The 26,360-nt window shown below is 37.4% G+C and overlaps 1 protein-coding gene across 3 annotated transcripts in view; it reads left to right on the forward strand.

Moving 5' to 3' along the window:
- Positions 1 to 4,435: 4,435 nt before the first annotated feature.
- nhsl2 (NHS-like 2) overlaps positions 4,436 to 26,360 on the forward strand; it is an 85,351-nt gene continuing 63,426 nt past the window's right edge. For 2 of the 3 annotated variants that reach the window (XM_059535251.1, XM_059535260.1), the window contains exon 1: positions 4,436 to 5,080. In XM_059535251.1, coding sequence (XP_059391234.1) covers positions 4,804 to 5,080 — 277 coding nt within the window. In that variant the 5' untranslated portion in view covers positions 4,436 to 4,803. Of the gene's footprint in view, positions 5,081 to 15,431; positions 15,805 to 26,360 lie in introns of those variants that run through there. The other variant, XM_059535270.1, reaches the window with a different exon arrangement.

Consider the following 26,360-nt stretch of genomic DNA (forward strand, 5'->3'; position numbering starts at 1 on the left):
CAACATGAGGGTGAGTAAATGATTACATAATTTTCATTTTGGATTAACTATACCTTTAATGCATAAGGTACATTTCACTTCAAAAGACATAACAAATCACTAACAACTTCTTAACTTCTAATTAAAAAATAAACTGGTTTCCAGGGGATGAAACAGTCTTTGCCAGTACAACTCATTTCATTAATTTCAATTGACAACAAATAATTTACAATTCTTAAAACTAATACAAAAAACAAAAAAAACAAAGACAAATCTGTTGACCAACTGTGGTCGTTCTGCTGATGGTCTGAGACTCTTATTAATCATGGTCTTCAAAATCATGCAAATAAAGAACCCTTACTTGTCTTCACACATTCTCACTCCCCCACTTTAACAGCAGACACGAACTGCAGCCTTGAGTCTGTAAACTTTGTTTGAACCACTGCAGAGGGAACGCAAGGCCACACCTTAAAAGTGAAACCGAAAATTGGGAAAAATAGAATTCCCACCAAAAAGAGGAATCATGCCTAAATCACTAACAACTTTAAACTTCTAATTATAAACAGGTCTCCATGGGATGAAACAGTCTGTGTCAGTACAACAGCTCATTCCATTAATTTGCACTTGAGGCTTTGAACCTTTTTGAGTGGTTTTGCTGCATCAAGTTCCAAAAAAAGTTTTTGGAACACGTCAAAAGTGTATTTAAGGGTTTTGGGGTACTCCAGGTTGAGGGCATACATCAGCCCCATCAACAGAATGCATGCTGTGGTTTTATTTCCACATCCAGTCAGTACTTTGTTGCCCTCTATAACAACCCACACATCTGATGGGTCCTCCTCGGCTGTGGGATTATGAATCACCAAAACTTTCATTATTTGGTTTGTGTTGCCCTCAAGTTCGTCCTCCTGTTAAAAAGAAAAAGAAAATAATTTTTTCAAGTTAATTTAAGCATATTAACCACATTTTGTTCCAAAACAGTTTTCTTTTTGGTCACGTCATTTATTTCAAGACAAAGCAGGGTTTCAAATCAGCACTTCAATTTCAACAGGTAAAAAAATAAAAAAAATAAATATCGAAAGCAATACTTGAATTCTTGACCCCAGTATCCCATAATAAAACAATTACCAATCTAATCCTTTACTTTAGATGGAATTATCTTGTAAGGATTGGAATAGATGGTCATCCTGGAACATTCAGGAAATAAATGTCACCATAGAACAAAGGGATAACAGAGTTGCTACTACCTGATTATATAGGTGAACATTTAGATTTTCATAATTAAATGTCCCTTATCTGTATCTTTCATGAACAAACATTAACTTGCCAATGTTCCAGATAAAATGTGAAATGCTTAATATTAAACAATTATACAAGTAAAAACTTGTGAAATGCTTAATATTAAACAATTATACAAGTTGAGACAATAATGGGAGAATTGGAACATACTGGAAGGTTCTTTTCCTGCTACTATCAAGTATGTACTCAACTGGCTCAGTAAGTGAGAGATGCTCCTTTATAAATTGTTCTCTCCTATAGTTTGTGCTTAAAGGCCCATCCACCCCTAAAGCTGCACAGAATGGGTTAAGCTGGCAAAGGTCTTCCACCAGTTCTGAAATCACAGAATCTTCAAAAGTACAGCCATGCCTCCTCAAAGTGCTCAGTATAATGTTTTTAATAACTGGGCCGGATGCAGATGATGTAAGGAAATTAAGTTCCTCTAGTAGTTCATTTATGCATGAATTGGACACATTGAAAATGCATTCCAATTTAAGGATGAGCAACCCCAGTCTTTTGATAATAGTTTTGCTCAAGTACACACCATGCATGTGAAGGAAAGAAGCTGGCCTGGTTTAGTTGTCTGTGGATGAAACCTGGACAAATGTGTCCGTAATGCACCCCATGTCCTAAAGGTGCAAGGGCAATCAGAATGGAGACAGGGTATGGACTGGTTTCGACTAAAATGCCCATGTTGTAATCTATAGTGTTTTAATAGGTCTAATCTTCTTGATGTTTTGAAGTTGCATATTTTGCACAGCCAATTCATTTCCCAGAAGGTAAAACATCCATAAGATTCCTCAGTTTTAGGTCTCGACTCATTGTTCAGTTCAGTTACCTGAATTAGGTGAAAACTGCTGCAATTCTTCTTTCGTGCTCTTCAAATGTTTCATAAAGATTTTTCTGTGGAAGAGAAAGTCAGAATTATTAATAATGTTATTATTTACCACAAATTTTAATAGGATTATTAGGCTAAATAATATTATTATTTCAAAAAGTGCTACCACATTAAGATTAAGTCAGGAATTGCATTATGTCTTAAATCACAGTAAGCCACATCTTGAAAAATAAAACTGCTATTGCATGATGCATAAATACAATTCAAAAGAGAAGAGCAGCAGGTAAAGCTATGTGACGTGTTTTTTCCCTTCACTTTAATGCACACTCTTCTCAGAGACAGAGAGGTATAATTTAACTACATGTCAGTTTGTTTTTTTTGTTTTTGAGGTTGTAGTTTGCAGTGGTGTAGAACTGGACATTATTACATACATGAATCCCATATTCATGAACATTAGACACCTTTAAATATAATTTATAACACCACATTTGTATACTGACTATTTAATAATTTACTACAACCTGATTTTAATATTGCACATAATTTATATTCATATATGTTGCATTTACATAAACGCAAATGATATAAGTTTAAAATTCCCTTAAAGTTTAATCCACATATTTTGGAAAATAATTACAATAACTACACTTGTGCAATCTACAAACCGAAGTTCACTAAAAAAAACATAGCCTAAGCCTAACATAACTCAATTAAAGTGAATTGGCACAAAATAGACTAAAATCATAGAATTTATATATTAATGATCACAAAAGGAACATAAAAACATTACATGTGTTCTATCTTTTACTTTTTGTCGGTGTGACAAAAACACATGCTCATCACTGCACTTTCATGCTAGTGTGATATAGGCTATTTTAATACTTACTCATGTGCTCTCACGCCACACCATGTTCTCACTCAGTGAGAAATACATCGCATATCAAAGAGGAGACTGACAACACGCTGACAGACAGGACAGACCAGGTTACTTTTCGGTTACTTTTGATATTAAACATAGTAAACAAAGTCTCACCTGTCAAATTTGGTCATTTTTTAAAAGAAATTTAAACGATTTATACCGTTTTGTGGCTCTTAAATGTGTCTGACATATCGCTGTAGTAGACCATCAGTTAAAGCTGCTCGTGAACCGATCATCTCTTCCTTCTAGTTCATTTATAGCATCAAATAAACATGAATGAACATAAGAAGGAAGGTTTTAAACCGCGGAAAGGCGTCAGTACATTCCGTTTTTCAAGTTCAAATCCTCCCATCTGCTATCTCTCCTGACTGCGTTGTCGGAAAAAATGGGGGATGGCGGATTATGATTGGTTAGATCGCCTGTCAATCAAGCTCCCTGCGAAGGCATACGAAAACACGCATAAACGCCCAAATATATAACTCATGATTTGTAAAATAATGTCCATTATAAAACCCAAACCAGTTTTAACATACATTACATTAATGAACCCCACATAAATGGACAGATTAATATAAATCCGTAATAATAACAATAATAAAATTAGGACAACTTTATGATTTGATCCCTTCTAACACAGAACACTGCAGATCATTATATAAATGCAAGAAAATGTAACATTAATTATCCAGCCTGCCTTATTAACAGCTTTACTGCTATTGTTTTTACTTTCTCGGCCTTGATCACCTCAGGACATCGTCGACGTCAACCGTGTCTCAAATAAAAACGCCGTTGGCCTGAACAAATCACACAGTCACATGCGCTGCACCTTCGCTAAGCTGTTCACTAATTTCAGCAATGTACATGAAACTAATGGCAGCTAATATTTTAATTAGCAATATAGAATTTTACTCGCATTTGCCGGTATAAGACCCAGTGTGTAGGCCACTATCAGTAAGCTAAATCGACCAACCTCAAATTCCAACCTGTCAGCTTGGCTGTAGCACCGACAATATAACAGAAGCGAGCAAATTACAAATCTTTTGATGAGTTAATATTTGGGTTATATGATATCAACATGATAAACAACAACAAAAAAAATCTTACCTGGAGCTCAACACTTCGTGGTCCCTCTGGAAGACGTTAAATTTGAAATCCGCGATTCCCGCCTGGATGTTGAAGTTGACGCATGCGCAATTTGCAATGACTGAACTAATATATTGGGGTATTTTTTACTCATTTTTTAATGATGCAGATATTACTGTTAACAAATAGGTAGTGCAGTTAAAATGTACCCATTTTTATATATTTTACTTACTAACTAATATACTTAAGTAAAATATAACTGATTTGCACAGGTTGTATTTAACACCCCCCTGCATAATTTTTTACAGTGTAGGGATGGGCAAACGCAAGGTTAAAATATGGGTTTTTATCACTCTCATTGTTCTCAGTCCTGTTGGAGTCACTTTTAAAACCTTATTTTGTGAGCATGGGCAGAGCAAGGCTGCTTTCTGAACGCACAGTTGAGCTTTCGTGAAAGATTCAGCTCATATGGTCTTGTTGCGCGAGTGGGTGAGGTCTCTCAGACGCAGTTCATGGGAGTCTGGAGCTGTGATTTGCAGTGATCTAGTGTGAACTGGAGCGCTGCAGAGCTCCTCACAGTGGACAGTCAATTATAATGCATAAAATGCCTTCACTGTACGCGCAATCCCGAGCAAGAGTCTCCGCCAACACTCCTCAGCACTGGCGAAACACGCACTTTTAAAGGGAGTTTACCGTAACAGCAGAAACGATGCCCTTCTGCAAGAGGACCATAGTCCCTAAAGATGTGTGCAAGAGCGGCGGCAAGAGTCGCGGTGCGATGTTCACGGATCTGGTGGATGTGTGCGGCTTGACTCTGTGCGCGGTGCTCCGGCAGCTGTCGGATTTATCCCGTCAGTCGGTGAGCATCCTGGAGGAGCTGGAGGGAGAGCTCGCTTCCATCTGCTACCGCTCCGGAGCCCTGGAGAGTAAACTTATCAGCCTGCAGAAGCACATCTCAGCACTGGCCACCAAACCGCCTGCTAAAAGTAGGAACTTTTCAGTACTTTACCCGCTCTTGCTGACTTACAGATGTGTGTGGTTGACTTGTTTACTCACTTTGCTAATTGTCAAGTTCAAGGTCTTCTTTACTCGTGTTTACGTTCGGTAAACAACATCGCGCGCATTTTGCAACTATGTAAACAAACATCACTTGACTTTCATTCTTGGGCTACTGAGCATATTTCGAGGACAATAACGTCTTTAATAATTCTATAGATATTGTGTTCAGTCTCTAAATGTAGTTGTTTCTTGTTTCTGTTTTCTTGTTCCAAAAATGGTCCTTTTGAAAAGAACAAATGTCCTTTTGTTTAAAACATGAAGCTAGTTTTAAAGTGCAAAGTCACTAAATAATAACAATCAGGAATTTTATCATTGTGGTTTCTGCAAATATAGCCTACTACCATATTTACTACATTTATTGTTTGTTCTAGGGGTCAAATTTGACCTATATTGAAAACTATTTAACAGGTCAACAGGTGTGTTTTTATTTGGTGCCAAGGAATGTGATATGATATGCTATTAAAACATGATTTCATTATCAAATATTGATGGAGTCAGTAACACCATTTGACAAATAAGAGGCTGAAATGTTAAAGAATTTTGGAACAATTTCTGCAAAAGGTGTCAGGTTTCCTGGTTAGTCACTTTTAGTATTTCATAATGTCTCACATATTTTATATCAGCTTATTATTTAGCTATTATAACATTGTATACAGAGCTGCAGCTTTATGTGCTTTTTATGAATTAACCTCCATTGTAACTCAATCAATCACTAATTAAGCAAAATAAATAAATAAATAAATAAATAAATAAATAAATAAATAAATAAATAAATAAATAAATCCATTCGGTTTGTTGCAGTGCTGCAGGTGTTTAGAAAAGTGCTGGAGTCGCTTTTATTAATTTTTTGTCAGTGTTTTAGGAGAAAATTACAGCTCCATTGTATCCCATCATAAAGAATAATATATCATAATGTGTCACATTCTTAAAAAAAATAAAAAATGAATAATAATTATATATATATATATATATATATATATATATATTAATTTTATTAAGCATTTTTAATTGCTTTAATTGTGTTGTATTGTTTTGCAGATTTTGTTTAATGTAGGTTTATGATTATTAATAGGTTATTACTAACAATAACTTGTAACTGTGGAGTTTGGGAAACTATGGTTACCATGATGCATTTATGTATGAGAACAGAATCAGCTCTAGTATCTTTTTGTAGATTCATTTGTGACGTGTGTTGTCAGTTTTGACTATTATTACTGCCACTGTATCTAGGCTGCATTGGCAAGAGAGAGAGAGAGAGATGGCGTAAAATTGCTATTGCCACAAACATATAGTGAACAAACAAGAGATGGTCTTGTTTAAACAGAACAAATCAGTGTCAGTAGAAGTCATTTGACAGCTATTCAAGTATCAGCACAACGACCAACACTTTCACTTCTTAATGAACAGTAAACAAATGCATTGTCCATTCCACAAAGACTGTTTATTACCAACGCATTCGCACTTGGCTTCGTGTTTAACTTTCACATTATAATCTGTTGTTTTTAAATCTTTTCCCATTTGCATTTGAGACACATTTGGCATCTACTCCCCCTTACACCTCCCACACTGCTCGGTGCACTGAAACTAGATAAACCCTGCCAACTTTCACCATCTGAAGATGTGCAGAATATTTCCTCCATCCATTTCCTTTGTCTTATCAGAGAAAGCCTCTGTTATTGTTTAGCTTAACCCTGAGCCCGGCACGTTTGGCAGGAGTTTGGCTTCTTTTCCTCTGTCCTTATCATTTTACAGTGGCAGACCACAGTAGAAACAAAGAGTGGAGATTATCCTCTAAGTTCATGAGGAGATCACTGGTACTGTATTTGTTTAATACCGTAATCGTGAAGCATTAGCAGCTTGAACATCCGCCATGTTTTGACATGTGGAAGATAAATGATGTGGATCTCTGTATTCAGCGGTTTCTTTGGCTGAGAACTCTTCTCCACTGCGGTGTGGGGAGTGAGGTCAGGTCCCTCTGGAGACTGTTTGATGGGCACAGGAGGTGAAGGAGCAGACTGGTGGCTTGTTTTTACAGTGACTGAACCAGGGACAGTTTTGCAGTTGCATTAAAACTGACAGTTGATTCAGCTCTTCCTGAATGTCAGTCAACTCCAGCGATTACTGCCTCATTCCTCAGGCATTCACGTGAAAGTCACAAGTGTGATTAGGCAGAAGACAGAAGGATCAAGTGATTTATTTAAGGAGTTCTGATCCTTAAACCTTTTCTCTCTCTCTCTTTAGCTCAGTTTTAGGGCTTAATTTGATAGGACAGCTGAGGAGAGATTGGGATCGGGAAAAGACGGAAGTCCTGGGACTCAAACTTGTGTTGCCTGGAGGCTATGGCTCCAGCTCTTTAACACTTTCTTTTCTTCATTGTGGTGTATATACGCTTTATCTCTGAGTTTCTATTTTAGAGATGCATAATGAATTGGGAATTCTAATCTATCAGTACTGGCTGATGTTGGACATTTGATTGTGTTTGCTCTTTCTCTCAGTTTTCCATTTTGATTACATTTGCCATCATCTAACTCTCACTTAAATCTAAAAAATAAAATAAAAATAATAATAATTTAAAAACACAATCAAATGTAGTCTTAAGGAAATCAAGTTAAATAAGTGATGTACGTTTTCATACTGTATTTATTTTATTGCATAGTTATTTTCTGTAATTTTCTGTGATTCATTGGCCACTCAAGTGTTTGTGATTCTGAAAATGTAAAATTAAAAATGTAAGCTGATAATGTAGTGTCCATTAATAGACTGTTCTTCCCAAGCACAGCCAAAAAAGCAATTCAGAAATTCTCAAAATGTACTCTTAAATGAATATACTTGATCTTTTTGAGTTCGTCTCCCTTTGCTGAGAGTTTCATATATCTGTTAACGGTTATGTGCAGAGTGTCATGAATCTGGTGCAGATTATGGATGTAAATCTTGAAATGACTTTCATATTAATGTTTGAAGATTTATATAGAGAGAATATCCCTGACTTTTAGAGGCAAAGTGTGAAGAATGCTCTGAACTAAGTGCAGCCATTGTTTTTTTCAGTGGCGTTTATAGTGTGCAAGATTAACTGGAATTTTAATAAGAGTGTGTGAGAGAGCAAGAGAGGATAGATGGAATGAGTCAGAAGATCAGAGAAACAGAGGATTCAAGGAGAAAATGAGTGGGCCAGTGTCTTCAAGGACAGAGTGGCAAATATGTATTCAACTGAATGGAGAAGAAACAAATTGTCTTATTTTTGGCCTCTTTTGCTCCTGCAGCTCTTCTGGTCTGGGCTCCTGAGTTGCCATAGTAATGGTCATATTTTTTTATATGGCTATAAACCCATTCAGACCTTTTCATTGCTTAAACCCAACCATAGTTTCAAGAATGTGTCACTTCTTATGTTATAGTATGACAAAATACAATGCCATGTTCCTATCTCAAGTTGTATTATTTCTCACTTTGACTTTTTTACCAAAGACAAAAAGGAATGAAGTCGTTTGAAATTAAATGCTACAGTTGCGCAACAAGTCCAAGAGCTTCCACCTCCAGGAACTCTATTTTTTTCCACCTTTAATGTGCTTATTTTTTGGGCATAGCTGCTAAGAAGGGTTGACACATAAATTCTATAACATTGTGCGTCTGTCTGCCAGATGCCTACAGACATATCTGGAGAGAAACTCAGCTCCAACACACTCTCTCATGCCAAAGTTGTGCTGTGCAGACGTTTTGTGTGTGTTTTTATGTTGAACATATGTAAGTCACTGCTCGCCCTTCCCTGTCTTGGCGTCCAATCTCTAGGCAGTTGTGCAACTCTTGGCAAGAAAGGGTTTAGCTGTGAGACTAGAACGAGTGTGTGTGTAATACACTACAGTCCATCCAGCACTTACAATGACACAATAGTGCTGTAATGTAGCAGAGGTCGACATGCTTTTTGCCCCCAGACACACTGAAACATTACTAAAACAGATACAGGTTTGCTTAAAGGAACAGTTCACCCCAAAATGAAAATTTGCTGGAAATGTACTCACACCTCAGGCTATATGAGATGTAGATGAGTGTGCTTCTTCATCCGAACATTTGAAGAAATGAATATAGCCTTACTGTCACGGTGTCTGGTCTGTGTTTCCCTGGGTGTCCACTAGTGGTCTCACTTCTCCATAGTCACCCCACCGCAGGCACTACATTTCCCACATAGCTTTGTCCCTTCATCACGGTTAATTGCACTCCTGTTATTGCACTCAGCTGTCTCCACTTCCTTCGTTATCATGTCTATATAAACCGGTCTGTTTTCTGTCTGTGTCATGGAGTCCTTATTTTCCATCACCCGGTTTTCTTGCGTTCCCTAGTGTTTTCTAGTTCTTGTTTCTGGACTGCCCTTCTTGTTATTGACCTCTTGCCTGTTTTTGTTTTGGATTACCCCTTTAAACGCACTGCAATTGGATCTCTCATTTCCTGTGATCAATCGTAACACTTACATCACTAGCTAACCAGTGGTTCTTCTCCAGAGAATGGAGTATGCTGATTTAATGAGTTCAAGGAAAAGCATAAAAATATGAATCACAATAATCCACAAGGAACAGCATCTTTCCCTGTAGAGGATCCATTGCTGAGCAAGTGATGTAATACTTAATTCTCCAAATCTAAAGGAGAGTGTTCTAGTATGTTACAAAATGCATAGGCATAATTTATTTTAACATTTTAAAATAAAAATAAATAGTAAAATTAAATAAAATAAAAGACTATTTGAGCTTACGCGTCCATGACTATCTAAACACACTTTAGCAGATTTTGTAAATTCAAATAATGTAAAGTATTACTTTACAGTACATTTTAAATCATTTTGTGTTAATAATCTATTGTTTTGATTTAAAAAGCACACTCATTTTGATATGCTGACTAACACAATAAAGCACACGTAAAGCACTTTTAATTTTAACTGCAGTGTCATTATTGCATTTAATGTAAATATATTTTAAATGAACTAAATAACAACTTCATTTTAATTACATCATTCACAATAACAGTGTGGTTACAAATATATTTAAATACATGACTCAAGTTTTAATAGAAACTACTTTGGATTTTAGTTTACCATAAATGTTTGTCAGGTGGTATCACTGTTTAGTTCCTGTTTCCTTTTGTGTCTTATGTTCTTAAGTATATCCCTATAAGTATATTCCCTATCCCTGATTTGAGTCAGCCTGTATATTTTTAGCTTCTTGTTTAGTGTTGTGCATATATATATATATGTGTGTGTGTGTGTGTGTGTGTGTGTGTGTATTCTTGTTTTTATATGGATGACAGTACGGCCCTGACAGTACTTAAGACCCAAGTATTTTAAGTTGAACTAATTGCATTTAAATGTAACTTATAATATATTTCATTTTATGATAAATAACATCCAAGTGTATGATAACATTAAAATTAATTATTCTTTAAAATACTTACAAATATTATTTCCAAATAAGTACTGTAATAAGTTTACTTATTTTTCACAAGAGTACACGGTTTAGGTATGCCTTTATTCTAATTCTACATATTTATAAAAAAAGAAATCATTCTTGACTTTAATATGTTTTGAAATATGGCTGGGAAATGCCTGGCATTTTCACACACTATGTGAATCCCATTATGTGTTTACTTGGTCTGCTCCTTTAAGATTCCTATCGAGAGAGAGAGAGAGAGAGAGAGAGAGGGGAGGAACTACATTTCCTCTGGGCCCTGACAAACACACACACACACACACACACACACACACACACACACACACACACACACACACAAACACACACACACACACACACACACACACACACACACACACACACACACACACACACATCCCACAGACTTAGACCAGCCACTGACGTTTGAAAAGTGTTTGTGTGCAGTTCAGCAGCTGTGTACAGTTGCATCATACTGTAATGTGTTTCATCATCATCTTCCTCCTCATCTTTTAGCATGATTAAACCTAACTATTGTGAACAGCTGTGCTAAAGCAGCTGTTTATGTGAAGGTAGCTGGAGATGCACCAGAAATATCCATACCTCTATCTCAAAAACCATTCACAAGCAGACTGAAACTATTATCCACTTGTTACCATGGCAACCAGACAACAGGTCTTCTTTCATGAGTACTGAGCATTAGCTTTGACTGAAGTGACCTCATGTTACCTCAAAGGGGGAATAATTCTGGGTAATGGGACCTGTGAGAGATCCATGTAGCAGCTGCAGATTTCATACTGGGACCTGATTGGTGGAATATGGTAGGATCTTTCCAAGCAATGCTGCTTTACATGTTGTGCACTTTAAGTCTCAGTCTCTGTTCATGGTCTGAGTGCCAGGCAGCCACAGAAAACAAAATCCCTCTGCTTATATTGTATGGACTTCAACTGACTAACCACTCACAGCCATAAGATAATGAGAATTAATAAACAGAGCAGCACTCCAAACGTTACGTTGCCTTTTAACTCAACAACTCTATTTTGTCTACATCTACACCTGATACTGGTACTGAAGTGTTTTATCATTACACAATTACTTAGCAATAAAAGAATCAATATTTAGTTGGAGAATGGCTCCTTGTCAAGATCAACAAATGGCCTGAGTCTGGCAGCGTTGTAATAGATGAGAAATGATTTCCAGATGTTGGAGAGCAAGTGAAGTGGCTTATAGTGGAGGGAAACATGGAAGTGCAGAAAAGGAACGAAATCAAGAGAAGAGCTGTTGGATCTATATTTATTCAAGATTTGTTTTACACATATTACTGCTGTACAGTACACTGCTGTAAATCCCAACAAGTTTAATAAAATGCTCAGATAATTTGAGTCCATTCATTTTCCTTTGGTAGCTTACTGTGTAATTAGGGTTGTCGTTGTGGTAATGAGTAAAGTCTGTGGTTAGGTCAGAAACAAGGCTGTTAGTAAATGAAAGGTGTTGTTATGTAACTTGTTATAGTATATGTTACAAAATGCATAGGCATAAAAGTATTTTTTTTAATGTTAAAATAAATATTAAATATTAATATTAATGTGTGGTGTCATAAGAAATTGGGGCCTCCTCTGAAATTGACTACTGTCTTTAGTGCCTGATTACAATTCCTCCAAAATCATGTCATGACATGATGTATGTTACAATGACCATAGTTAGCTTATGTACTTGTGTAGCATATAATAACACGATTAGGTTTGAAAACTGTTTATCAAGTGAAATTATATATAGTGTCCAATATACACTATGCCCAACATGATTTAGAAGGAGGACCCGGTTTCTTATTTCTTTTGAAGTGGTTCTTTTCAGTGAAACACCTGTTTGGTTTGCCAAACTACACTGAATCAGTTCATACAGGTCTCCAGTAAACACTGTTAACAACTTACTCAATCATCTAAACAGTTTTACAGATATATTTAAGAGTTGGACTCAAAATCTAATTCTAAAACTTGAGATATGTGCTTTTGCAAACACTCCTTTGCAATGAAACACTCTGACGAGTTAAAAAGATTTGCGAAGTAGCGGGCCTTGAGGTAATAGTGTACTGACTTTATGATCACATGCATCATGGTAGTGACATGAACGCATGTCGAAGACTGTCACGGAGGAGATGAATGGTTGAATAAAGTTGTTAATTTTGTTTTCTTTGCACACAAAAACGTATTCTCACAGCTTCATAAAATTAAAGGGATAGTTCAACCAAAATGAAAATTTTGTCATTAATTACCCTCATGTTGTTCCAACCCCGTAAGACCTTTGTTCATCTTCGGAATACAAATCAAGAAAAAATGTTGTGCAATCTGAGAGCTTTCTGGCCCTTTTAGACAGCAACTGAACTACCACGGTCAAGGCCCAGAAAAGTATTCTTGGAGGATCATAAAATTTCGGTTGAACCACTCATGTCACATGGACTATTTTAATGATGTCCTTACAACTTTTCTGGGCCTTGAACTTGGTAGTTGCATTGCTGTCTATGCAGGGTCAGAAAGCTCTCGGATTTCATTAAAAACATCTAATTTGTGTTCTGGAGATGAACAAAGGTCTTACAGGTTTGGAACAACATAAAGGGTGTGTAATTAATTACAGAATTTTCTTTCTTTGGATGATCTATCCCTTTAGAAGTGGATCTGCTTTGCTTTCAACTCTGGAGCATGAACTTTTGGACTAGTGTTAGTACCACTTTGAAGTCAGAAGTGTACAATGCAAATTAAATTGACCCATAACAATTTAAATTATAAAAGCCCATAATTGTGTGCAAAAACTAGAGTTTTCTTAATGTTGTCTTCTTGGGAGTTACTCCTAATATCTCAACACTGTGCAGGCAGGTTGATCAGTCTCTTCTGGAGCAGAGAGGTGTTAGAGTGCAGTACAAGAACAGACAGTACCAGTACTGAGGCTCACACTGAGTTTTAATTCTGGTGCCATAATGAGGACCGTATGTGTGAACGCACCCCTGTGGTGTGCAGCGCTACACGGCTCGAGCTCCACCCAGTCCACACACACACACACACACACACACACACACACACACACACACACACACACACACACACACACACACACACACACACACACACACACACACACACACACCTGCCTGTTCATACTGTGAATACACACAAACATGTGTGAACATTTCAAGGAATATCTTTTAATTATACACTCATCACAGCATGACAGTAGCCGAGCCATCTGATAAATGCATCAAAAATACACTACATGTTGAGTGCAATGATATTGTTTAGTGGTTTTTATTCCACATAGCCAAATCACCGACCCCACATTCCTCTGGTGGGTCCAGCATGTTTCTTGTAAGCGGGTTCCACTGGCCACTAATTTCCAGTCTTTAGAGAACTTCCGACCACAACACAAACACGGGGAAAATAGACAAATGCCATCAGATAACTCCAGGTGTAAAATTCTGCTGTGGATGTTGAGTGAAACAGAGTAGCTTGCTCTTTACTTTAGCCAGACACCATGTCCTAAACGTCTAGAGGGGTAAACCAGCTTTGATTGTAAATGTTTTGTGTGACGTTAGGTTCCCTCAACATCCATTGACCTTTGGACTATTGTAGATTTTTGGATAATATGTGTCCAACAAAAATGTATGATTCTTACAGGTTTTGTCCATAAAGATTACCTTCACAAATGAACACAACTTTTATGAATCCTAAATACAAGAGATCAAAATAAAAATCTAAACTTAGGCTATAAACAAACTACAGCACAGTCGCTCAGTTTCACAGTCACCACAGCTAAGGGTGATGATACATAAGGCAACATTGCATGGCCACTTTTCCAATGAGAATGGCTAACAAATTTCTGTTTGGATATTTTATATCCGTCGTGGGCTCTGTGTCTCACCTGGTTGACCGTTGTGATGGCAACATTTCCCAAAGTTGCTCAAAATGTTGCCCAGATTATCATCAGCCTAAACATTCAACAGATCATTGAAATGATTTCAAATCTATAAGTTTGAGTAGAATAGTTTGCAAAAGCGAGAGTAACAAGTGTGTAAAAGTAGACTAGTGAGTGTACCTGTTTGGTCTGATGACTTTCTCCAAAAAACATAAAAAAAACCATCAACTTCAAAATGATGGATCCTCGGAAAGCAAAAATGTAAACTCATTCCTGGGTTGAGTTTCTGCAGCACATTTTGATCTTCTGCTGATGTTTACTTTGTGGGCTGTAACTGCACTTTTTCCAAGTGTCTAGTCTAACTTTGGACACATGATAATTCATGTTTCTTTATGTGCAGTAGATGATATTGATCAATGATTCTCAACTGGTGGGTCACAATGAAAATGGATCACAGGTCTAGTCCAATACAATCAAACAATGCAGCAAAACTATTTCAAAGTGGAAATAATAAAATGTAACTTACCATAATTAGGATAATAAATCAATAGCCAATGGGAATATAACAGGTCTATATTTTATTGCTGTTAATGTCAAATCTGTCTGAACAGTCAAGCTCCACAGATTTGAATAGTTTAGTTTGTCTGTTACTTCGTAGAATTAGCAGAATTAGGTAGTAGGTGAAATATTGCCAGAATGGACAGATTGCATGATATTCTACCCCTATGAAAAAACGGCACTGTATTGCATCACCAAAGTGAAATCTTTCCCTGAAACAAAACCAGTTGAGAACCACTAATATAGATGCGTAGATCCATCAGGAAGTGATGTGAGAACAGCGGGTGTTTCATACCGGTGATACAGTGTGAATGTGCTGGTTCTAATTTTCAACAGTGTTGCCTTGTTTGTGTGTGTGTGTGTGTGTGTGTAAGCTGTGATTTGAGGCTGATGCTGCAGGATTTGCTGCAGCGAGGATGGAAAGACACAGAACTGATGAGAGAGTGCGAGAGGGAGAAAGTGTGAAAGGAAAAGCAGCTGCATCCTCTCGTCCTGACTCTCTGTGAACTCCTGTGTTAGGTGTGTGTCTGTGTGTGTGTGTGTGTGCTCAGAGTATGACGCTGTTCACGAGGGAGAATGCACATTCCTGACTTGTCATTTATTCAGCACAGTCAACTTTAGGAACAGAGGATCGGCAGAAAGGGTGTGTGTGTTATCGGACTGTACAGTGATGCGTTGGAGGAGGCGGAGGTCTCTGGGACAGGGCGGGCAGGGGGAAGCGAGGGGATCGGAGGCAGTGTTCACCATGCCCTTCTTCAGAGGTAACAGAGATTTACTGTGCTCATCTATGCGCTGCTCTTTAACACTGTTAGGGGAAGGTGTGTGCCTTCTGTGCATGATTTGTAACGTTCAGTATGTTTGTATGTCTTGTATTTTATAGTGCTGTGTATGATGTGCTGCTGTCTCAGGTATTCACTGGTCACTCATTCATCATTCTCTCTATTCCATCACACACACTGATTGCACACTTCTTCAGTGTGCTTACACAGTTCACTCTTCTGCAAAAAAAGTTAGCTGTAAAAAAGTTTAAGTATGAGGAATAACATAAAATAATGTAATCATATTACCTTTTTACATAAAAGTTTATTTGAATCATACAGTTATAATTATATTATATGTGACCCTGGACCACAAAACCAGTCATAAGTAGCACGCGTATATTTGTAGCAACAGCCAAAAATACATTGAATGGGTCAAAATTATTGATATTTCTGTTATGCCAAAAGTCAGGAGGATAATGTCCTACTGAAAATATATCACAATTAAATTTGTGATTAGTAATATGCATTGCTAAGAACATCACATGAACAACTTTAAATGTGATTTTCTTAATATTTTCTAAATTTTCTTTGCACCCTCAGATTCCAGATTTTCTAATAGTTGTATATCGGTCAAATATTGTCTTATCCTAACAAACCACACATCAATAGAAAGATTGTTTATTCAGCTTTCATATGTTGTATAAGTCTCAAAAAATTCAAAACATTTTTTTTGACCCTTATGACTCTTTATACCCCCCCAGGGGCCCAGTAAATGTTAACACATTTAATTGCATGTGTTATCAAATGTGGAATGGTAGTGATTTTCTGGCATCTTTTCTCCGTCTCTTACGTATTCTAACTAGTGAATGAGGACTGATATGTTGGTCTTATGACTGCAGTATCAGTTTACTATTTATCAACTAGCCAGGCCTCAGATTTCTGCTCACTGACTCAACATCTGCAATTCTTTTCATACTTGCTTTGTGGATTTAAACAGATAGAAAGCAGCAGAATAAAGCCGAGCATTGAGCTGTACCCTCTGGGCATGGGGCATAGAGACCTTCAGCTCCAATCATCATATGACACTATCAGATGGGAGCGACTTTTACCTCATTGCAGCCAAACCAGATTTTTTGTTTTACATGTGTGCGTTCAGTAAAGGACTGAAGGTTTCATACTGGCATTCATCTATGGTGTTTAATCCATTTACAAGTGAGTATATTTGTTTTAAGCCTTAATAGAAGGTCTGTGAAAAGTGACCTAATCGGTTTAGTTGTTTGTGTTTTCATTTTTGGTACTAAGAGAAGTTTTTGGCTTTCTGGGTGAGATTCTTGCATATCATTTGATCCCTATTTCATGAAATGTGTTTCTCAAACTCTTCTGATTCTTGTCCAGGCAACAGGTCCAGAATGTTGAGGAGCTGAGATGCTCTTTTATTCTTTCAGTTCGTGTTGCTGGATGAGATTAAAAGAGATCTTTCACAACTGGTTAGTGCTGTATTGATTCATTTTTAACTCAAAACAGACAGCTTCATGATTGGTGGTTTCTACACGGACCCTTTTTATACACTGATTGGATGTTTTTAATAAAAATATATTGGACAGGTTTCATTTTAATTTATAGGTTATTACCTTTTGAGTCTCTTCCTGTCATTTGGATTCTTGACCACATAACCACAATTGACTACCCATGGACCACAATAGAGAGCAGTCAGATGTACACTACTGCTCAAATGTCAAAGAATCCTAAATGGAAGTATCATGATTTCCAGAAAAAAAAAAATGTTTTCCACAGTGGTAATATAAAGTGTTTCTTGAGCACCAAAACAGCTCATTAGAATGATTTCGGAAGGATCATGTGACACTGAAGACTGGAGTAATAACTGCTGAAAAGTCAGGTTTGCCATAGAAATAAATTAAATGGTAAAATATATTACAAAAATAACTATTATTTTAAATTGAAATAAGATTTTATGTTCACGCTTTATTTTAAGCTCCAGTTCTTGCTATTTACAAACCATAAACTATGACTTTTGCCTCAATACACTCCTAATTTGCTGCTTATTAATAGTTATAGTTAATAATAAGGTAGTTGTTAAGTTGAGGCATTGGGTAGGATTAGGGATGTAGAATATGGAATCGCAGAATATATGCTTTAGAAGTACTATTAAACAGCCAATATGTAATTAATAGGCATGCTAATAAGCAACTAATAATACTAATATTGAGAATTGGTGCCCATACTAAAGGGTTACAGATTTTGCAGTATTGCTGATTTCACTGTATCAAATTCAAGTAAACAGATTTTGGCTTCACTGAGTTTTGCAGGGAAAGTAGGTTATGTAGTCTGGGACCACTTCTTTACTCAGTTAAAGTCTTTATAAACACTGAGGTCTGGCCAGATCTGTGGTAATGCTTTAAAAGGGTTTTACAGAGAATAACAGTGTTTTCAATCTCTAAATGTTTCTGGTAGTATTTCAATTAGGGAAATAACTAGGGGTGGTTTGGCATTAGATTGAATATGTGGTCCAGGAATTGCGGTTGTTCAACTTCTTGAATTCCTCCTGGTTTGCTGAGGTAACATAGAAGTTGCATTTGTCTTTTTTTGCCCTCTTGACTAATGCCATTAGCTCATATTTGGCTGATGCAACTCAGCGCAAACCCCAGCGCTTGTTGTTGTCATTGTTGTTTATTTTTAGAGGAAACCGCTGTGAGTCTTCTGCCATGCTACGACATTCACGGGCATGCAGGGATAGCCAAATCCCCAGGCCCGCTGACAAGTCTCAATAGTATGTGCCCAGTGTGGGTCTTACAGCAGATTTGTGGATTCTGTTACATGATTAATATTTAGATAAGAAAAACATCCTAACAGGAAGGCAGATCTGAAAACAGAGAGTCTGAATCATCTGCTCTTTGTTGAAAGTTTGGTCAGCTAATCATCACCATGGAAACAGACAGAATGACTTTCAAAAAGTCAGTAGGATGGGAGCCTGATGTGAAACCACCTGATGTGAAAAAGTTTTAGATGCATAATGTCCCCGTGTTGTCTAATTTCATTAACAACCGTCAGGAGCCAACTTGTGAGCTGATGCTCAACACTCATCCTTGTAATTAAATCATCTTGCACTTTAAAGCACTTTTATCTCCGTCCCTCTTCCTTTCCCCTCCATTCACAATGATGTCATCCTCTCCATTTGTTTGCATTGGTTTTACATTCCTCAATGAGTTAGGGCTGATCACGTATCTGGTTGAATAAGTGTGCAGATGGCATGCTTATGTTTTACTTTATTCTAGTGCTGTTAAATAAAATAACTTCCGCTTGACTTTCTGAAATCTGGGGGGATGGGAGTGAAGGTATAGAACGAGACTCAAGAAATGGTGCGGACGGCCAGGCCCCGCTTTCCAAGCAGGAAATGAGCACCGTGTGGATTGTGTAAATGTGAGCGTGCGTTTTGCACGTGTGTTTGTGAGGCTCCAAGGTGCAAGAGGTGCATGGGCGTCCCCCAACGGCTCGTAATGCTGAGCAGATGTTTTCCACTTTCTATATTCATATTAATCCAGTTATGTGGACAACAAAGAAGCAACCTTTTCCAATACAGCGCTTTCTTTTCCAGCACAAAACAACCCATTGCTCCGTTCTCTCAGCCCTGATAGTTATCTCAGCTAGGCGGCCATTCCAGAGCAAAAGCGTTCTCTCCATATTTCTCTCTCACTCTCTTTCTTCCCTACGTGCCTGCACTCCATTGTTCAATTTTCTTAAATATAAGCCTGTTCCAGCTATTGAGTAGTTATTGAAGTTTACACAGTTGTGAATTACGGGTATTTCTTCTTTAATAACAAGTCAGTTAGGTTCTTCACTGTTTGTTTTGTTTACATTCTCCAAGAGGCTTGAGGCAGAGGGCATCGAATTGCTTTTTCCGCTAAACCCTTTTCATTAAATGCTATTCAAAGATCAGTTTTGTTTATTTTGAGAGATTTTCAGGGTTGCAAGGAGAGAGCTGACCACCCAGTTCCAGGGGGGAGACTATGGAAACGTTTTCTTCACGCTCTAGGGGATTTGGCCCGGATTGGACACGTGTCATTGTCTTAACACCATTCATTCTTTCAAATGTTTTCGTCTTTGTGAAGGAATGAATTCATAACCTGTGTTTTTTGCTTCACTACATGCCTTTCATTCCGCTTGTCCTTTGAGTCTGAATCTTCGTGTTGGCTGCTTGTCCTGGCACACGCAAACTCATCTTGGATGCTGCAGGCCCACATTAGGAGCTTTTCCCTGACCACACACACCTCCCAATGGTGCAGTGAAGCCACGGCCCTATTCTCTTTTGCTGGTTAACCCAGCTCCACTTCTTATACTGCGGAAAATATCTTTTCACGGTTTCAGGCAAACAATGGCATCACTCAGTGAGTCAGTGCATTTAAAAGCACTGTGAAATGTCTATTTATTTGTGCACATACACACACACACACACACACACACACACACACACACACACACACACACACACACACACACACAGGTTTTAAATGTTTTTGTCTCTTATATGCATCAATACTGCATATTTTACTTTAATCAAAAATACAGTAAACACAATAAAAGTTTTATTTTAGTTTTTATTTTATTGTATTTATTCAGCAAAGTAGAATTTTCAGCATCATTGCTCCAGTCTTCCATGTCACATGATCCTTCAGAAATCATTCTAATATGCTGATTTGGTCCTCAAGAAACGTTTCGTTTTTTATTATCAACCTTTTTTTTAGACCTTTGATAAATGTTTTCACTATCACGCTTCTGATCAATTTTATGCATCCTGAAAAGTTCTTTATAAAATCTTACTGACCTAAAAAACTGATTGGTAAAGAAAGTGCAGAGAGCAGAGAGATATAGTTATGACAACCACCAGCAGGGGCTATAGAACTGTCTGAACCCTTTATAGAAGATGGTTGTTAGAGCTCTTCTTTGACTAGATCAAGAAGGTACAGGTTAAGACACATTATTTTTTTAAAGTTAGACAAGCTCCGAGTGTGAAATGAGTGTTGTGTGTATTTGTGTCACTCTTGCGTGTGTGCAATGTCACTGTCTCAATTATATCCTTTTTGTGGAATTTCTGACTCACTCACACACACACGCCAATCAGTGTCAGATTTAATGGTGGTGACAGAGGGTTATGTGAGTGGGTGTATGGGAAGGGAAGGCCTTTGTCAGTATGCCTTCTGGCCGGTTTGAGGGAGACACACACAATAAGGTCTAGAGCATCACTCAGCATGCGCTCCATTAGCTGCAGCTCTGAGTGAAGTGTTTAGTATCATAACATAATCAGTATGGATTGTGTGTGTGTGTATATGGGCCCATGAGGAATTGTCTTGTCTACCTTCTTAAATTCCCCAGAATTCATCTCACAGTTATGAGCTCAATCTCTGTCTGCACTCAGTTTTAGACACAAAACACATCCTTTCTCTGTCCCTTCTTTCCTGGTATCGTCTAGTCATTGACTGATAAATGTATAGAGCACATTTTCTTTATCCCCTCTAAATATTTTAAGTATAGAAATGAGTAAATATTGTGTAAATTAATATTAAATCATATTAAAAGGGGTGGTTCATCCAAAACATATTCTGAAAAAATTCTGTCATCATTTACTCACCCTCAAACCTGTATGAATTTATTTATTTTCTTCTGCAGAACACAAAATAAGTTATTCTTAAGAACACTGAGAGCCAAACAACATTAGAGCCCAATGACATCTATATGTTTTTTTAAATATATATATTCCACAGACTAAAGAAGGTAATACAGTTGTGGAATTACATGTGCAATGACAGAATGTAAATTATTTATATATAGTATATATACACACACACACACACACACACACACACACACACACACACACACACAGACACACAACAATATTTGAAGACTTACTACATTAAATTTAGAAAAATTGTTTCCATTGATTAAAACAAGTAACTGAAATAGATACAATTGAAATTCAAATAATTAAATGGTTGAATTCCAGAAGTTAGGTCATAGTTTTTGGGGGTTCTAGTTGTTTTAGTTCGTTTAAACACTTATTTTGTCTTATTTCAAAACATTTTAAGCTATTTTGAGGCCCATTTGGAAATTTGCTGAGGCCCCCTAGTGGACCCCGACCCCTGGTTGAGAACTAGAAAGAGTTATCTAGAAAGAGTTTGACCCAGTCCTGCTTAAATACTGGGTTATTTCACTCACATGCCTCTGTGTTCAAAATGTGTCCCAAATGTATCAGTGTTTGAATTTTTGCAAACAGCTGACTAAAATTTCCTCACTCTGTCTGCACTTGTCATAATCACTAAAATCAGTGTTTCTGAGACCAGATATTACAGATGATAAAACTGAAGAAAAAAAATCATTCTGAAGAGCACAGAGATGTTAATCAGATTATGGGTGGGTTTGCTTCTATGGGTTTGGTGGGCAAAGAAAAGAAAATTGGGAGGTTGGGAGATGGATATAGGAGGAGGGAGGGTGTCAGACAGACTTAATTGAGTTTATAGGCAGTTGAGAGTGGAGATAGTGGTATCTTTATATACTGGAGAACAGATCAGCCCAGTGCTTAACTGAAAGACAGGCCAGCTGGGAGCCTATGCACAGCTCAGTCAAAGAGTCACACTACCTCAGAGTGTGTGTGTGTGTGTGTGTGTGGAGGCCTAACTCCTCCTCCTCCTCTCTGTAATTCAGTGTGTGTGTGTGTATGCTGGCCTCAGTTTCTATATCTGTTTAATATACCATTGGACTGTTTGTTTAGCCGTCTTTTGATCCTTGTGAAAAGGTTAGTACATTTGCTCGCAAATTTGATATATGCGTATACATTTGCATGTTTGTGTATTCCTTCACTTTCTTCTCTGCAGTATATGGACTCATGCCGCGTTGCAGTTCTGATTTGCTAAGATGTGTGAAAGCAGAATGCAGACACAAATACGCACACTTGGGTGTTCTATTAAGATTGTGTGATGTTCATCCAAGGGTCATTGATTTTGATGATTTTGAGTTAAACATGGTTTTAGGTTGAGGTGTTGTATAAGTGATGGATTAATTGCTGTTTAACTGTTTTTGGTTTGTTGTTTCTTCAGTGCAGTTTACTAAATTTGACAGTCTGTTTGGGTGGGATAAGCACACACCTCTAGAGGCAAAGGACAATGGGCACGTAAACAGCAGGTGTGTGTGTATATGTGTCTAAGGGCTGAACACCTTTAAACGGTTGATAAGTGTTTTTAAATGACCTACTCTGTTGTTCTCCTACATTTACTTCCCATTTTGCCCCCCATCCTTTTTGTGTGACCCCGTTAATCATGGCTGTTTGTCAGTTAGTTTACAGAATAAATGCACTTTCTCCACTGTCTTTGCTGAAAGCAGCATCCCGACACTTAACTCTCTGTAAAGCCCTTCAGAATTTACGAATACTGTCTTGTGTGTTTCTGACTTTCTAGAAAAAAAGGTTCAATTTGAAATGGAGTGACTCTTGGCATATGAACAACTTTATTCATTAGAGAAATGGACTAATGTGTTTAATAAATGGCCAGTAGAACTGTCATATTGTTTCTTCGGTTGGATGTACTCTTGTCTCACAAAAAATGTAATCTTTGTTTCTTCCTTCTCTACTGAAAGTCCAGTATGCACATAATGGGATTTTTGTTTCAAAATTGCTGGCTTTTGCACATTCATCTCTTAGTAAATGTTTCACAGGTGTCCTCCTCATAACAATTGCTTGATTAATAAGAGATTACATTTTCTAGCATGCATCGTTTATACTATGTCTTCCAATACAAGCTTAAAACCTTGAAAAGAATATTTTCAGGAACATTTTGCATAGAAAATGTTATTAAAATATTTACACAAGAATTGACATCATTGTGAACAGATTTCCTGGAATTAATTAAAATAAGCATAAACTGTACCTGAAAATCTGATAGATATATATATATATATATTTTTTTTTTAACTGCGGCAGCATGTGTAGTTCCATTCACATCCACAAGAGGGAATAACAACACTATTCATCACTGCCTTGAAGTGTGATTTTCCTCTTAACTTTGTCCTCTTAACTTTGTTATGGTCTTTATTTTAAATCTTGGCACAATTAAGCACCTAGATATCCGATGGATGGTTCACCCTCCCACATTTGTAAAAGCTGTTATGTACAGAGAGATCGGGGAACAGCAGAATCAGTGGCCCCAGGCCTTGGAGAGAATCCTCTTCTTTTTTTTTTTCTGAGAGAGATTATGTTGTCTACACTGCTGTTTACATTATGAAGAGGAAGACAGAGAGAGAGAGAGAGAGAGAGAGAGAGAGAGGCACATGATTATGTATATGCACACTTGAAAAAACGTGTCTGCAAGCATGCATTCATGTTTTGATACCAATAACATTACAGGAGATGAGAGAGATTATGCTGCTTTTGTTCCTTCTTCTGTTTCCTCTATTACGACTCTTGGGATCTGGAAAGATAAGACGCAGTTCTACAACAAATGCTGTCCAAGATGCAGCTCCGCCTCCAACTTTTCATTATAACTGTTGTGCTGTTTGTGTTTGTCTCTGCAAACCAGTGGTGTGCAGTAGTGTTCTGAAATGAGGATGAAAAGTCACATTTTTTAACGTCAATTCATGTTCCCGTTACACTTAAGGTTGACACATTATTCAGGTTAAATAAACTACTTACTACTTACACATATCAAGAAAATAAGATCAACAACAATCAATATAATTATTGCATTTTTTCCATGCAATCTAGTTATTGTTCTATTTAATAATTATTATTTATCACAATGAAGTATATTTTAAGCTGTTTTATGTTTATTCCAAAATAATAACTATAAGAATGCAGTAACAAGTTTCACATTTAATTATATATAAAGTATATATATATATATACAGTCGTGGCCAAAAGTTTTGAGAATTACATAAATATTGGAAATTGGAAAAGTTGCTGCTTAAGTTTTTATAATAGCAATTTGCATATACTCCAGAATGTTATGAAGAGTGATCAGATGAATTGCATAGTCCTTCTTTGCCATGAAAATTAACTTAATCCCAAAAAAACCTTTACACTGCATTTCATTGCTGTCATTAAAGGACCTGCTGAGATCATTTCAGTAATCGTCTTGTTAACTCAGGTGAGAATGTTGACGAGCACAAGGCTGGAGATCATTATGTCAGGCTGATTGGGTTAGAATGGCAGACTTGACATGTTAAAAGGAGGGTGATGCTTGAAATCATTGTTCTTCCATTGTTAACCATGGTGACCTGCAAAGAAATGCTTGCAGCCATCATTGCGTTGCATAAAAATGGCTTCACAGGCAAGGATATTGTGGCTACTAAGATTGCACCTAAATCAACAATTTATAGGATCATCAAGAACTTCAAGGAAAGAGGTTCAATTCTTGTAAAGAAGGCTTCAGGGCGTCCAAGAAAGTCCAGCAAGCGCCAGGATCGTCTCCTAAAGAGGATTCAGCTGAGGGATCGGAGTGCCACCAGTGCAGAGCTTGCTCAGGAATGGCAGCAGGCAGGTGTGAGCACATCTACACGCACAGTGAGGCCAAGACTTTTGGAAGATGGCCTGGTGTCAAGAAGGGCAGCAAAGAAGCCACTTCTCTCCAAAAAAAACATCAGGGACAGATTGATCTTCTGCAGAAAGTATAGTGAATGGACTCCTGAGGACTGGGGCAAAGTCATATTCTCCGATGAAGCCCCTTTCCGATTGTTTGGGGCATCTGGAAAAAGGCTTGTCCGGAGAAGAAAAGGCGAGCGCTACCATCAGTCCTGTGTCATGCCAACAGTAAAGCATCCTGACACCATTCATGTGTGGGGTTGCTTCTCATCCAAGGGAGTGGGCTCACTCACAATTCTGCCCAAAAACACAGCCATGAATAAAGAATGGTACCAAAACACCCTCCAACAGCAACTTCTTCCAACAATCCAACAACAGTTTGGTGAAGAACAATGCATTTTCCAGCACGATGGAGCACCGTGCCATAAGGCAAAAGTGATAAATAAGTGGCTCGGGGACCAGAATGTTGAAATTTTGGGTCCATGGCCTGGAAACTCCCCAGATCTTAATCCCGTTGAGAACTTGTGGTCAATCATCAAAAGGTGGGTGGACAAACAAAAACCCACTAATTCTGACAAACTCCAAGAAGTGATTATGAAAGAATGGGTTGCTATCAGTCAGGATTTGGCTCAGAAGTTGATTGAGAGCATGCCCAGTCGAATTGCTGAGGTCCTGAAAAAGGGCCAACACAGCCAATACTGACTCTTTGCATAAATGTCATGATGTAATTGTCGATAAAAGCCTTTGAAACGTATGAAGCGCTTGTAATTATATTTCAGTACATCACAGAAACAACTGAAACAAAGATCTCAAAGCAGTTTAGCAGCAAACTTTTTGAAAACTAATATTTATGTAATTCTCAAAACTTTTGGCCACGACTGTACATATATAGAGAGAGAGAGAAAGAGAAAGAGAAAGAGAAAGAGATAGATAGATAGATAGATAGATAGATAGATAGATAGATAGATAGATA

The sequence above is a fragment of the Carassius carassius genome, chromosome 3 (genome assembly GCF_963082965.1).
Source record: "Carassius carassius chromosome 3, fCarCar2.1, whole genome shotgun sequence".
Lineage (NCBI taxonomy): Eukaryota > Metazoa > Chordata > Actinopteri > Cypriniformes > Cyprinidae > Carassius > Carassius carassius.